Below are 15,512 nucleotides of genomic sequence, written 5' to 3'. Positions count from 1 at the left end.
TAAAATTATGTATATATTTATATATATATATAAAATTATGTATATATAAAATATGTGTATATATATAAATATGTATATACATATTTATATTTATATACATATATATATAAATAGACAAGAGAGAGAATATGCATGGGAGCATACATACAAAAGATAAAGCAAGTGTGCAAAATATTGAAAAACAGGTGATACTGATGTTCCTAGTCCCTGGGCCACACTGAGTTGCTATAAAACTAAACTCAAACCAAACCAGTTGTCATCCAGTTGATTTTGATTCATGGAGATCCCATATGTGTAGAATAGAACTGTACTCCATAGGGTTTTCAAGGTTGTGACCTTTCAGAATTTCAAATCAGGTCAGTGGTAACTTATTAAATACTTAAGTGACAAGTCTGTATAAAATAAGGTATACTTACGAAGCAAAAGGAATTTTTAATATAGGATCTGAGTTGTCAACAGCAAGGCTCCCAGATTTAAAGTGAGAACTGAATTGTGTCAAATGATTTCGAAGAATTCCAACAGCAACTTGTGCATGTGGATCAAGGCTCACTCTGAAAATGTTAAAAATCAGTTAATTTCTAGAGTAATTTATCCAAAATAAGCAAACTATCTTGAATATAAATGAAGTCAACAGTTTGAAGTATAATTCTCATACCTGAATACAATAATACTTCCTGGAGACAAGTTTTCAAATTCTATTTCTTGAATATATTCATTGGGTCCTTTTGTGGAAACTCCAGCTTGTTTTACAATTTTACTCTCATTAAGCTTGGAAAGAAAGTATTTAACAAATAATTTTAATCTCCTTAAAATGTTAAGTATAGTAAGTATAAGATTAGAGCCCCAAATACCTGAATATGTTCTCTAATTTCTACTGTGACATCTGGTATTCCATTGATTGAATGCTCATCCTTCCTATAAGGTTTTGTATTTCTTTCAATAGTTCTTGCTTCAAGAACTACTTCTTCAATTTTGCCTGAGAATATATAAAAATTGTAACAAAATTTTATAACACCATTAGGAATTAGGAATTGCTAAAGAGCATTTAAGGAGCCCTGATGGTGCATTGGTCAAGCACTTGGCTGCTAACCGAAAGGTTGCTGGTTCAAACCCACCAGCTGCTCTGAAGAACGATGTGGCAGTTTGCTTGCATAAAGATTTACAGCTTTGGAAAGTCTATGGGGCAGTTCTACTCTGTCCTGTAAAGTTGCTATGAGTCAGAATCAACTAATGGCAACAGGTTTAAAGGGCTTTTAAATCATTTAACTTAAAGCTGAAAATATCCGTTAACTTTTTTACCAAGTGCAAAAGTCTAAAAGTAAGTAATTCTGCCCAACATGTATTTGTCACACAAAACTTAATTTTTTTAAATCACAACTTAATTCAAAGTTTTTTGTTTGAAAAGAGGTCTTAGAAAGTAATAATCTTTTAGCCATGGAGAAAAATATAGCCTTCCTAATTCTGAGGAAAGAGAGTCTTTCTTACTTCAAAGGCTCATATTTTAAACAAATAATGGAATATTTCAAAGGTAAAATATAACAGTAAATCTTTAAAAATGCAGGCACCATTAATTAGATTAAAAAATACAAATACAAATAAAATTGAAGCCCCTATGTACCTCTTCTTTCCCTTCAGAGGTAATCACTTTCCACAGCTTAGAGTTTATTACTCTTGTCATTTTTCTTACATACATATATTTCCCTATACAATAGATAGTATTATTTTCCATATTTCTAAGTTTTACAAAATGGATTAAAGTTGTATATATTCTTTAGCAGCTTGCTATCTGTTGGTCTACACAGTGGGTTTTTTTAGATTCATACTCATTGCTACATATGTTCTATTTCAAGTGCCAAGCTGTGTAAGTATACCAAAATTCATTCTATCAAGGTTGTTTCTGATTTTTCTCTACTATAAATATATTTCAGTGAATATTCTTGTGCATGTCTTCTAACTGAAGTACATGAATTTCTTGGTTATATATTTAGGAGGGGAATCACTAGGTGAAAGATATATAAATCTTCAACTTGCTGTTGTTGTTATGTGACATTGAGTCAGACCAACTCATAGCGACCCCTCCTTGGGTTTCTGAGGTTGTATCACTATGGAAGTAGATTGTCCAACCTTCCTTCTGAGGACTGGCTGGTGGGTTTGAACTGCCAGCCTTCTGGTTGGCAGTCAAGTGCCTTAGGCACTAAGCTACCAGAGCTCCCTTCAACTTAAGTATTTAAATAATTTAAGCTTTATGCAATCAGTAACAGTACTCTTTGATCAACAAATTTTACTTCTGAAAACATACAGCAAGAAAATAGTTAAATAAGTTCTCTAGTGTATATTTAGAACATAAACAATACTGCTATACATGTTGAATATTAAAAATAGAGTATTAATATAAAAATATGAAATATTTAATATAATGGAAGTCACAATATTATGAAATGACAAAATGCATTGACAAATGGAAATGTTTTAAGAGTGGTCACTGGCCAAAACAAAACCCAAGATAATACTGCACACATTGATTACAACAATATAAAACTATATAGATATATATATAGTTAGATGAGGATGGATTATGAAGAGCTTATATGTATATATACACACACACACACACACATATCACCAAAGATAAAGATTAAACCAAAACCACACCTGTTGTTGTCAAGTTGTTTACAACTCACAGTGAAATAATGCACACATTGATTACAACAATATAAAACGATATATATATACACACACACACACACACATCACTAAAGATAAGGTAAGATTAAACCAAAACCATACCTGTTGTTGTCAAGTTGTTTACAACTCACAGTGACCCCATCGGACAGGGCAGAACTGTCCCCAGGGTTTCTAATGTTGAAAATCTTTATGGAAGTAGGCTGCCACATCTTTAACCTGAAGAAGTGGCTAAGTAAGGTGGAGCTGGTGACCTTTCCGTTAGAACCTGAGTGCTTAAACACTGTGTTACCAGGGCTCCTTCAGGCAAGATTACTCAATGTAAATTTGTGAATAGTTAAAGAAACTAATGAACATTTAATCCTAAAGCTATGTAAATTGATAATTAAAAAAAAAAGTTATGCTTATTCAGCTAATTAGTAACCAATATAACAAACTTGGACTATTAAATATATAAGACGATGCTGTGCTATATAATTCATGATACATAACTTACATAAGGAAACAAAATACACATAGCTAAGAAAAAAAAAAATCAAGTAATAGTAAGCATGTATCTCAGGGACACATTTTATAATTAAGTAAGACTACATGGGAAGCAATGGATTTATCCATCTGGTTGAAATAGTAGGTGCTCTGGTAGCATACTGGCTAAGGCACTTGACTGCTCACCAGAAGGCTGGCAGTTCAAATCCACCAGCCACTCGGAAGGAAGGTTGGGCAATCCTACTTCTGTAGTGATACTGCCTCGGAAACCCAAGGAGGGGTCGCTATGAGTTGGGGCCGACTCGACGGCAAATAACAACAACAACAACAACAACATAGGCTAGGAAGTTAGATGAGGATGGATTATGAAGAGCTTAAATATTAGGTTAAACCATTTATATTCCAGTACACACACATACACACACACACACGGGAGCTCTGGTGGCGTAGTGCCTAAGGCATTTGACTGGTAACCAGAAGGCTGGCAGTTCAAACCCAAAAGCCACTCCTCAGAAGGAAGACTGGGCAATCTACTTCCGTAGTGATACTGCCTCAGAAACTCAAAGACGGGTCACTATGAGTTGTTTTTTTTTCTTGTTGTTACATATGTATGTATGTGTATACACGTATATACACCAAAAAATCAAACCCATTGCCCTGCCATCAAGCTGATTCTGATTCATACCTATATGATGAAGCAGAATTTCTCATAGGGTTTCCAAGGCTGTACATCTTTATGGAAGCATACTGTTTCATCTCCCACAGAGCAGCTGGTGGGTTCAAACTGCCAACATTTTGGTTAGCAGCCGAATACGTTAACCACTACACCACCAAAACTTCTACATACACACATGCATACACATATATACATGAACACAAATATACATATATATATTACCTTGGGTATAAAAGAAGTACATATTCATATACAAATTAGGAAATAAAGGAATGGATCAATAAACAAACAAAAACATTCCACAACTCATAAAATGTTAACATTTGAGAGTATGTCCATTCATATTTTGTTCCATGCAGTATAAACATAAGTTACCAGAAATTTCTAATTTTTTTCCTCAATTACTTCCACACTTGCACTGTGTTACAACAATATAGTGTAATTTAACATTATAATATAATTACAATAATAATTTTTAGATTGCATTACCCGGGATGCACATTTGAGGCACTTCTTTGGTGTAAAATGAAGTCTTGGGATTCCTGAAAGCAGTTCTAGACACAGCCACAACAGACTGATGGATACTAGGTGAGTGTCTTGTTACTGCCACTATGTCTTCATCAACCTGATCCACATATACCTGAAAAACATAAAGACAAAATAAGTTAGTATTTAAACTGTAAAGACTGAAACCTTAAGAAAGAAACTTAGAAAAGTCCCTTGCCTGAATAAAACCCTTGGCCCCAAGCTCTTGATGAAGTCTATTGATAGCACATCTGGCTGCAATTATTCCACTTTGGAAATTAACTTCATCTGTATTGGACGGAGATGCTTCAGGATTCCACTTAGTGTAAAACCGTTCTTCAGAAACCACTGAAATCTGGACAAAGTGAAAACTTAGTCATGTATTCATGTTTAATTACAATGAGAGCTTTTGATAAAAGGGCTCAAATTTGTTAGCAGCATGGATTTTAAAAAACAATACATAAACAAACCTGATGAGGCACCAATTCATCATAGCCTCTAGTACTTCCGCTAGCACAACACGCCATAGAAACAACTGTGGAACTTGGAAGGGCATCATATGCTGATCTATGCTAGAAAACAATAATAAAACATTACTTTCTTTCAAATGCAAAGTTATCCTACAGCATAATGAAGTAAAAGAATAATTCCATAAATACGTCCTATGAAGTACATTGTTTTAAATCAGATAACAAAACATTCTAAAAGCTATGGCCCACACCACTTACAAATCTAAGACACTATTTTGAAGCATGTAGATAGTATTACCATTAAACATCAGAGATTAAATACCAAAACATTTAGCAAATAAGTAAATGTAAGAAACAGAGAGATGCTTACCACAATAGGACACTCATTGTCATGGGTAATATCCATAAATAGGGCATGTGCAATAGCTGGCACTAAAGGCCTCAAACAGGGCTGAACAAAGGATCCAACAGGTTCTCCTCCGTATCGGTAAACTAACCTGCCCTCTTCATGACTGTTATATGCACTCATTGCCTCTGAAAGCAAAACAGACTGTTTTAATAATCACCACTATTAATGTGCAAGAAGAGGTAAGATTTCACATCATGACTGATTTTCAAAATAAAGGCCACATTAACATTATTTTTAAAAAATTGCATTAAATATTTAAGAAAATGTCTATCAGTTTAAGTAACAACAACAAAAACTCTTTGTAACTTAACTGGAGAGATGGCTACTGTAGGTAAGAGGTAACACACGTTAGGATATTGGCTATACAAAACTTATGGAAAATTTTATCTATAAATATCAGATATCCAGTTTGGAGATAAAAATAAATTTGTATATTTTCAGGAAAAAAATGGTTTTGTTTGTGAGTCATCAATTCATTCTACTGGTCTTTGAATTTAAAATGAGGTATCTTACCCCAATATACAAATTTTTACATTAGTTAAGTTTGGATAGAATATTTTAAACAGTATTAAATATTAAAAATAATTTAACACTGTAGATAATTCTATTCAGTATCTTTTAATCTATTTAAATGAAAGCTAAAATTTTACACAGGAATACACTTCAACAAGCCTACCTCTTATTAAGGAACTAATGCCCAGTCTAGTAACAAAGATATTGTCCAAGTCTTCACTTCCTGTGAACAGTTCAGCTACTACATACAAGTTGGGTTGCAATTTCCTAGCAGCATCCAGCATGTACTGCAAAAAGCACAGTCACAAATGTAGCAGAAAGGGAAAAGCAGTATCAGGGTGGGGGGGAAAGGCAAGACTAGGCATGGATTTGATATAAGAAAAAATCATGTAGCATAATGGAAATTCAAAATGAATTTCCATAAAAATTTAATTGAGCATATGTAAGAAACATAAAACAGACCAACACACACAGTCAACAAGAGAATTAATAAAGATAATAAAACAGTTAAAAGGGAAGATTAGAATTTAAAAAGATAAAGGAACACAAGGGGGGAAAGGAAGAAGAAAAATGTTACCATCACATTTTAAAAAGTAAATCATAACATAGCAATTTTGTCAGGCTGGTATTTTGTTTGTTTTTAATACCTTTTATCAGACTATTAATTTTCAGGAGTTGACGAAATCATTATTGATAAAGTCCTCGATGGCAAAGCATTTAGCTATTGCAAAGATTAGGTCTGACTGATCTGATCAAAGCCAGTATTTCCTACAGATTGTAATATACTTTTAAACTAGAATAATATTAACTCTCTAGCTGAGATCTGAAAATACTGTCCTATAACCAAAAATCAGATCAAGTCAAATGATTAAGAACATACCTAAATTCTACCAACTAACAAGTAAAATCATTGAGGATTTTATAATTTAAAATTAAGTAAATTCAAGTTTGAAATTCTGTCTTGCCATAATGACATAGTAATTTTTACAAGTACATATATCCTTTGCTGTTGTTAAAAGCACACTAAAAACACAAACAAACAAAAACCTGACTTTTTTTGGTGCTAAACAATGTTCTACCAGGTTAACTAAACCAAAAAAAGGAAAAAAAAAAAAACTCAACTGCTATTGAGTCAATTCTGACTCATAGCGACCCCTCATTGGGTTTCCAAAGTGGTAAATCTTTACGGAAGTATATTGCCCCATTTTTATTCCGTAAAGCAGCTGGTGGGTTTGAAGCACCAACCTTCTGGTTAGCAGTCAGATGCCTTAGGCACTGTGCCACCAGAGATCCTTCCAGCTTAACTAATGTTCACTAAATCCCTACAAATCAAATCAATTTTTTTTTTTTTTTTTACCACAGGACACAAAATATAAGTATACATCATAAATGCTGCTTTGAAATTATACAAACAGGTATTTCTAGAAAAGCATACATTTCCAAGGTACACTAAGTAGTCACCAGAAAGGTATCAAAGATTTTATAACTAGATGAAAATTGTGTTTATGTATTTAAAAAGCTGTGTTAGATACAAGATAATGCTGCAAATGTTGGCATTGCTCAAAAGTTACTGTAAAAAGTCCGAAGAAGTATATATAGACAATATTTATGTTTATACTTATAGTCTTATAAATGATTAATGAAAAATTGAATTAATGAAGTTAAATTAACTTTAATATGCCTAAATACTAGTGTTTAAATAATCACTATAATGTACAATATGCTACTCAAAATCACACTTGCTAGTAACATACTGAAAGTGACCTCAATGTAGTAAGAATAGAAAAGTTAGTATTTTCTGTACTAATAGGTAAATGGCTGTGATATACTATATCATCAGTGGCAATACGGTCTACTTTCTTAAAGTTTAAAAAGTTATCTTATTAAACATTTTTCTAGACCACTATTCCATACAGCTGCATCAAAACAGTCCAAGAGAATTATGCAAAAGTGGCTAATCCTATCCCCAAATCAATTAACCAAAGTAAGGCTTGAAGGGGTGCTCAACAAGCAAAAGGAAGCATATATTTGCATTCTTAAGGAAAGCTAGAAAAGAATACTGAATTTCTTTCTGTAATATACATGAGATGTTTTTCTGTACCTCAGCTACATGAATAGGTGTTGAGTGGCAGTTATCAAGACGTACTCCTTGGAAATAAGTTGCAGTTATTTCAGTGTATTTTTTCATGTGTGCCCAGAGATAAGGACAGTCCTCTGGTTTATTCCCATAGTGTAATTTTACACTGTCTCCCCAGCAAATAAGTTCTCTCCTTAGATACACGTTTGAACCTGTTAAGAAAAGAGCTTGCTTTCAATGGTTCAAGAAATAAAAACAAGTACTTCAAGGACACACTGTCAGTTTAAAATCACATGGATTACTTCTTCCACAAACTATGTAATTTATAAAATTGTATCTAAAATGGTATGGGATGAAGTTTTTAAAAATATCAATTTATGTCTATTTGTGCAAACTCTTGTTTTTAAAAGGAATATTGTTGTTGTTGTTGTTATGTGGCTGTCGAGTTGGAAAACACTGGCCTAGTTGGGGGCAGGGGGGATCAATAAAATAGCTTATATAATGAGCTTGCCATGAACTCTTTGTTTCCAACCCACACAGAAGATACAAACTTGACATACCTGGCTCAGCAAAGTTTCGAAGAGGATCATCTCCCATTACCCATCCATTATGTGCCATTAGAAAACAAGCTTTATCTGGGAGATGAATCATAGATTCTTCTGTGGAAAGGGTCATATCTTCAAATGGGAAAGTAAAATATCTATGGAGATACAATTAAATATTAAAGCCATTTAGGGAAATTCCTTGGGGAGACTCTGAATTAGCAGTATTAAAATTAATCTTCATCCCTAATGAGTAGAATAAGTAAAATTAGTTTATAAGAAATAAATTTCAATATAGGTCAAAGATAGCTAGCAGAGTTTTTCAGTTCTTGTAGGAGGATTTGAGGAATGGAGATGTAACATTATAACATATCTAGCTAACATTTTAAAGAATATTTTAAGTTAAGAAAACAAACAAGAATTTATTATATTACTAAGAAAATCCCTGAGGGATTGTTGTATCAACTACTGTCTAGTTGTCCAATCTATGCTGCACACTACTTATAAAGTAATATGCTAAAGGCTTTTTCAATTTGATTAACATTGAAATTTTTAATAGTATGCAGTCCTCTAGAAATACTAATGTAAATTATAATTATAAACTTATATTGATGAGTTTCTCTAAAGATCTGCTTAACAAAATTATTTAATATTAAGCCTAATACTTAAATAAAAACTTCTATTTCAATTTAAGAAACACACTGAAGTCATACACTAAAGGAAATATTTAGGTAAATTTAAAAAGTTGAAAACAATTTTCAACATTCAATGAGAATAAAATAAAAATGGAATACCTGGTAACTAAAGGATATTTTCTAGTGACAGGTCCTAGTTTAGGGCCATGGCCAGCCAGTCGTTCATAAAAAACATTTCCCAAAAGGCAATTAACAGCCTAGAAAACATTAAATTATGTTACTTCAACAAAGAGGGAACAAACAGACAAACAAACAAAAAACAGCATAAAGACTCAATAGAAAGCAGCAGTTCAAAGTAGGTAAAACCTGGTCCTGATGATAGTTCATGAGTTGATGCTTCTCTGAATTTAATTCCTCAATTCTCTTTCTAAACCAATTACAGCACTCATCAATTGCAGCCGGTCCTTTGCTAGAGCAGAGAGAGTAATACAATCTTATTATTTAATGGTTTTACAAATTCTACATTTAAAATATTTCTAATTGGGTCATAGAAACTAAATATATTCATTAGAATTTTAATGGTGGCTTAAGAAGTTTTCCATTATAAAAACTTTTACATACATAAATAGGACCATGGTCTTGCACACAAAAAAAGGGAAAAATATGTCATGTGTTGAGGTACAAGGAGCTCTGGTAGTGCAGTGCCTAAGGTATTTGACCGCTAACCAGAAGAAAGATGGGGCATTCTACTTCTGTAAAGATTTACCACCTTGGAAATCCAATGGGGGTTGCTATGAGTCAGAATTGATGCGATGACAGTGGGTTTGAGGTAGAAGAATTTGGTGAATTACTTTAGTTCGTTTCCTATTAAGCATTTTAATAATAGCAGTTATAAAGGTTTATAAGTAAACTATTCTTTATTTCATAGGAAAAAGATATAACTTACTCATGTGGTATGAAAGTTGCCAGTGCAATGTCCATATCTACAGTACAGCCAAGCCGATGGTATTCAGGATCCTGAATAATCTTAAGATGTTGCATTGGATCAGACTTGGTTATTTTCCTATTTTCTGAAAGAAAGAAAAGATGGTATCTTAAATACAAACATCTAAAAGATTAGATGTTACTGGTTTCAAATTTTCTAGTCTACATCTTTTCATAGAATAAAATGTTTACTTTATAATCATCCTTTCTATCTTCTCTTCCTCATTCTCCTACATATGATTTAACACATACACACATGCACACATATATACACAGAAAATAACATTATAGAAGAAAAACACAGATCAGATCAACCTCAACGCTCAGAAAACATTCCTTTATTCTTTTCATTTTTGTAGGTCATTAAGGATTGTGGTGTGTGTGTGTGTGTGTATATATATATTTACATATTTCCCCCAAGTGCTACCAAATACCCTAACCTTAGGAGTTTTTGACCTCAAAAATTGCACAAAAACAGCATAGCTTATATCCATCAGGCTCTTTTGTGAAATGAAACATGAAGGAAAGTTAATATCTAAGTTCATGTATTAAGGTGTTACCAAAAAAAAAAAAAGAAAAAAAAAACAAACTCACTGCTGTTGAGTCAGATTTGACTCACAGCGACCCCTCCTTGGGTTTCCGAGGTGGAATCACTACTAGAGTAGATTGCCCAACCTTCCTTCCAAGGAGCGGCTGGTGGGTTTGAACTGCCAGCCTTCTGGTTAGCAGTCAAATGCCTTAGGCAATCACAAAAGCTGATATGTGAGTTTGACTTTGAGCTTCCTGGACCATACTGACTTGATGTAAGGCAGTATTTTGGCAGTGCTACTTTAGTACTGCTAAAAGAACTAACAGATCTGTCCTGGAGGAAGTGCAGCCAGAATGCTCCTTGGAAGCAAGAATGGCCAGACTTCGTCTCACCTATTTTGGTCATGTTGTAAGAAGGGACCATTCCCTGGAGAAGGATGTCATGCTTGGTAGGGTGGAGGGTCAACGAAAGAGGGGGAGGCCTTCAACGAGATGGATTGACATGGTGGCTGCGATGATGGGCTCAAGTATAGCAGGGATTGTGGGGCTGGCGCAGGATCGGGCAGTGTTTCGTTCTGCTGTGCATGGGGTCGCTGTGAGTCAGAAACGACTCGATGGCACTTAACAACAACAACAACTTTAGTACTGGTTTCTGGATGAAGAAAAGAACTCCTTATTTTAATAGCCCCCAAGTTTCTTCCTGCTAAGCTGTCCTGCACTAATCACAGACACATTCTTTATACTCCTTGTATGTTGCCTCCAGAAACCCTAATTTCTCTCCTAACATGGTTCTTCCTATCCTATTTTGTTTATGGTATGTGAACTAACTTCTTAAGGTTAGTTACATCTTTAACTTGAAGATTCATTTCTCTATCTTTTGTTAATGGCTAATATCTGGGTTCAGGAGCTCTGGTAGCATAGTGGCTAAAGCACTTGACTGCTAACCAGAAGGCTGGCGGTTTAAACCCACCAGCCACTCCTTGGAAGGAAGGTTGGGCAATCCTACTTCTGTAGTGATACTGCCTCGGAAACCCAAGGAGGGGTCACTATGAGTTGGGGCCGACTCGACGGCACATAACAACAACAACAACAACAACAATATCTGGGTTCAGCATCACTAGAGTTAGGTGGCCTTAATAATGCACACTGTGAGTCTGTAAACCTCTCTACCTCAGTTACTATCTCTCCCACAGTTAGCAGAAGATAATTATATCTACGTTTCAAAGCCTGTTTTGGGCCTTTCTCAGCTAAAGCAACTTGTTCTACCTCCCATTCATTCATTAAACAAATATATGCTGGGTCCTAATGCATTCTGAGCACTCTGATAGGGAATCAAAAGAAAGATACAGTTCCCAAGGCAAATAATCATGTCATCTATTATTATGACATGCCTTCTGGATGTCCCTGCTAACTCTCTGATGCTTCCAGAATCACAGTTCTATAATATAAAAAATAATGCAAATACCATAAAACAGTAAAAAATTTAATAATAATATTAACCAAGAAGAAAGGAGAGTAATCCCTTTAATGATCACTTATTAAGGTTCTTTAAATTGATAGGAACTTTCTAGTATACACCCATTACCTTGTGTAAGAAGTCTTCTAAATTGCTCAACTGCTTTGTAAACATCTACTTGGAAAAACTCCCAGAGTTGAATCTTTGGAAAAATATCCTCCCAAATAATTTTTCGAATGCACTGAAAAATTTCAATAGTTAAAAATAAATATTTAAAATCTTTTTTGCTAAATACTATTTATCGCATTTAAAATACAGATTTTAAGTCATATTCAACAATACACTTAATGTGCTTCCAAATTTTTGTTATTCTGTTTAATGTTGTACTCCTCTATACATACTAACATTCATTTGTTGATCATTTTCAATCAAAGCGGGCACTCCTTTTTCTTTGTATTTCCCTTCTGCAACATCACATGATAAATGCCAAAGTGCTCTGTCTAAGATCCAGGCAGGTTTCAAATGTGGAGAATTCACCAGGTTATATGCACATTCTGGATGCTCATGGAGCCATTTACTGTTAGCAGCTGAAAGAAAATGGAAACATAAAAGAAAATCTTTAAATTAAATTGACTTATGTATTTATGCTAAATTTAAAGGTGAAATAAAATGTCAAAATCTACAACTGATTTTTTTATATATTAAATATTAATATTTTATGAGACTGTAATATGAAAAAATTTTCCTTTGGTAGTACTATCCTACCATCCACTCTAGCATATATTATCACATTAAAAAAATTCTGCTTAAACAATATTGAACAAAGTAAAACCAATTTTCTGAAAGGTGGAACATATAAAGAGATGTTGTTTTAGTAAAACTGGCAAAAGTGATACTGAGAAACTGAAAAGAAATACGCTCAAAGAACAAGTGTACCTATATCTGTCTATCCATTTGTATAGTAAGTTCAGAATCAGAATCAGTCCTGCAAAACATTCCAAGTATTTACAACATTAAAGGTAATCTGTATTAATTTCTTAAGTCAATAAGTAAATGTTACACACATTTTGTTTGACCTTTAAAATGGACTAATAATAATAATTAATAATTATTAATAATAATTCTCTGAATTATGATGAGCATGAGTGGTTAGTGTACATGAAATAAAAATTACTGCATACTTACTACACGCCATCAACTATTCCAAGCACATACGTGGGAAAATTTATTAATTCTCAAAGGAGTCCCTGGGTGGTACAAACAGATAAGCACTAGACTATCAGCTGAAAGTTTAGTAGGTTGAGCCCACCTAGAGGCACCTCAGAAGACAGGCCTGGTGATCTGCTTCTGAAAGGTCACAGTCTTAAAAACCCAATAGAGTAGTTCCACTCTGTGCACATGGGGTCACGTGGGATTCCAGGAGTTGGAATTCACTTGAAAGTAACTAACAACAACATTGATCCCCAAGTTCTACCTATATGATGTAGGGCATACTATTCTGTCAGTCTTTTAATAGATGAGGACTGAGGAGCATAAAAATAAATAACCCAGCCAAAGTCATTCAAAACAAGGAATTATATGTTTCTTTGCAAACCTGCTATTTGAACCACTTCACTCTGCTGCTGACATGAAATGTGTTCAAGCCTTATTCGCTGAAGCTGAGCACCATTACAACCCTTACAAAGTTTTAAAATCATTATTATTTTTAATTTCAGCAATTCATTTAGTAAGTCATTTATTTAGTATTAATATGTATAATAAACACTTGAATGAAGACAGAATACACAGGGACAAAAATGTAAAGTTAGCTTGATAATTCCACAAATTTGCACAAGATAGTCTTTACTAGATTATCATCACATTCACCAAAATTCAAGAAAACATTCATTTGTTAAAAAGAGAAACAGCAGTAACAACTATAAGGAACTCTGTTGGTGTAGTGCCTAAGGCATCTGACTGCTAAAAAGGAGGTTGGCAGTTCAAACCCACCAGTCACTCCACAGATGGAACACTGGACAATCTATTTCCACAAAGATTTACTGCCTTGGAAACCCAAAGGGGGTCACTATTAGTCAGAATCAACTCAATGGCAGTGAGTTTGGTTTTTTGAGTAATAATGATATACAATTTATTTTTTTCATTTATTAAGACTAAATATTAACACTACTCAAATTTTTAAAATTGTAAAATACTTAAAAATAATATGAAATCTTGTCCCACAAGATTTAGACACAAAATCAAGCATAAAATGAAAGAATTCTAAACATTCAATAACAAATTTTTTTTCTAATTCTATAGAACAGGAGTCAAACTACAATCTATTTTTAATATACATCAAAATTAAAAACTAAACATGGAATTCCACAGTGACAAAATAAGGAACTCAGCAAACACTCTCCACAGCAAAACAACTGGTGTTATTAGAAGGAAAAAAAATTGAATTAAAAGTTTCTGTAAATTGTCCTAAGGGCATAGAGTAAATGGAGAAGCACTCATTCAAAATAATTACTAAATCTTGGTAAGAAGAGGAAGATCTGTGACATTTGAGCCATGACCTGTTTCCTTAGCCCACCCAACTAATCAGCTGTTACAGAAGTTCCATTCACACCCGGGCAAGTGTGGCCAAGAAGGCAGGGGCTCCCTTCCCTATCAGCTCCTAACCTGGGTCAGGGGTTCCTCCAGCCCTTTGTTGTAGAAGCTCTAGTCCAGGTAGGTAGACAGAGAAACCTGGGGCTTCCTTCCTCCACCCAACCCTCACTAGAAGTCTTGCTCCAGGTATGGCAAGTAAAGAATACTGGACTCCCAATTGTCCTTCCCAGCTTGCTCTTAGGGTTGGGGCTCCCTAATGGGAGGGGCAAGCTGCAACCCCCAGGGATTACCTCCTCTGACCCCAGTGCCTCCACAGTAAGAGTGGCAGTGGGGGGAAAAGTAAGTCCCTACCCAATTCAGCAGCCCTGGTAACACAGTGGTTAAGCACTCTGCTGCTAACTAAAGACTGGTGGTTCAAATTCACCAGCCATTCTGTGGTGAAAAGATGTGGCAGTCTACTTCTATAAAGACTGCAGCCTTGGAAATCCTATTGGGCAGTTCTGCTCTGTCCTGTATGGTTGCTATGAGTCACAATCAATTCAATGGCAATGGGTTTGGTCCCTAACACTGAAGCAATGGCACAGGTGTTTCATTCATGGGGAAAGCTAGCCATAAGGATGAAGAACTCTGCAGTTATGCTTGAGGGGATTGTCTTTATCTGGAACAGAGTGGAGAATTACATCCTTAAAGGCACTTTTATGGAGTCATTAAGAGAAGGTAAGTAGTTCTTTGATACAAGTACATTGGAGCAGCCAGAAGTTTATAGTAAAGAGAGTCAGAGAAAGAGACAGCCAAAAAGAGCATTCCTAGGATCACAAGCAACTCTAGGGGTTGGGAAGGCTGGGTGCACGCACTAGGCTGCACTCACTTGAGAAAGACTCGAAAGCATTCCTTAGCATATTGATGTGATGGATTACATTAACTGATTTTTTTTTTTTTT

At 34.5% G+C, this 15,512-nt stretch overlaps 1 protein-coding gene across 1 annotated transcript in view; it reads right to left on the bottom strand.

Moving 5' to 3' along the window:
- Positions 1–15,512, bottom strand: part of AGL (amylo-alpha-1, 6-glucosidase, 4-alpha-glucanotransferase) — a 102,143-nt gene that overhangs the window by 56,821 nt on the left and 29,810 nt on the right. The window contains exons 5-19 of the mRNA XM_007936094.2: positions 12,389–12,570; positions 12,113–12,224; positions 9,962–10,085; positions 9,382–9,484; positions 9,175–9,272; positions 8,399–8,538; positions 7,863–8,050; positions 5,925–6,048; positions 5,210–5,373; positions 4,840–4,941; positions 4,569–4,724; positions 4,334–4,484; positions 852–976; positions 656–768; positions 417–551 (exon numbers count right to left, since the gene is read on the bottom strand). Of these exons, the coding sequence (XP_007934285.1) occupies positions 417–551; positions 656–768; positions 852–976; positions 4,334–4,484; positions 4,569–4,724; positions 4,840–4,941; positions 5,210–5,373; positions 5,925–6,048; positions 7,863–8,050; positions 8,399–8,538; positions 9,175–9,272; positions 9,382–9,484; positions 9,962–10,085; positions 12,113–12,224; positions 12,389–12,570 (2,017 nt within the window). The remainder of the gene's footprint in view (positions 1–416; positions 552–655; positions 769–851; positions 977–4,333; positions 4,485–4,568; positions 4,725–4,839; positions 4,942–5,209; positions 5,374–5,924; positions 6,049–7,862; positions 8,051–8,398; positions 8,539–9,174; positions 9,273–9,381; positions 9,485–9,961; positions 10,086–12,112; positions 12,225–12,388; positions 12,571–15,512) is intronic.

The sequence above is a fragment of the Orycteropus afer genome, unplaced genomic scaffold (assembly GCF_000298275.1).
Source record: "Orycteropus afer afer isolate SDZICR_OR568_19922 unplaced genomic scaffold, OryAfe1.0 scaffold00033, whole genome shotgun sequence".
Classification (NCBI taxonomy): Eukaryota; Metazoa; Chordata; class Mammalia; order Tubulidentata; family Orycteropodidae; genus Orycteropus; species Orycteropus afer.
The sequence above is the reverse complement of the archived record's forward strand: the minus strand, read 5'-3'. Positions and strand labels throughout refer to the sequence as shown.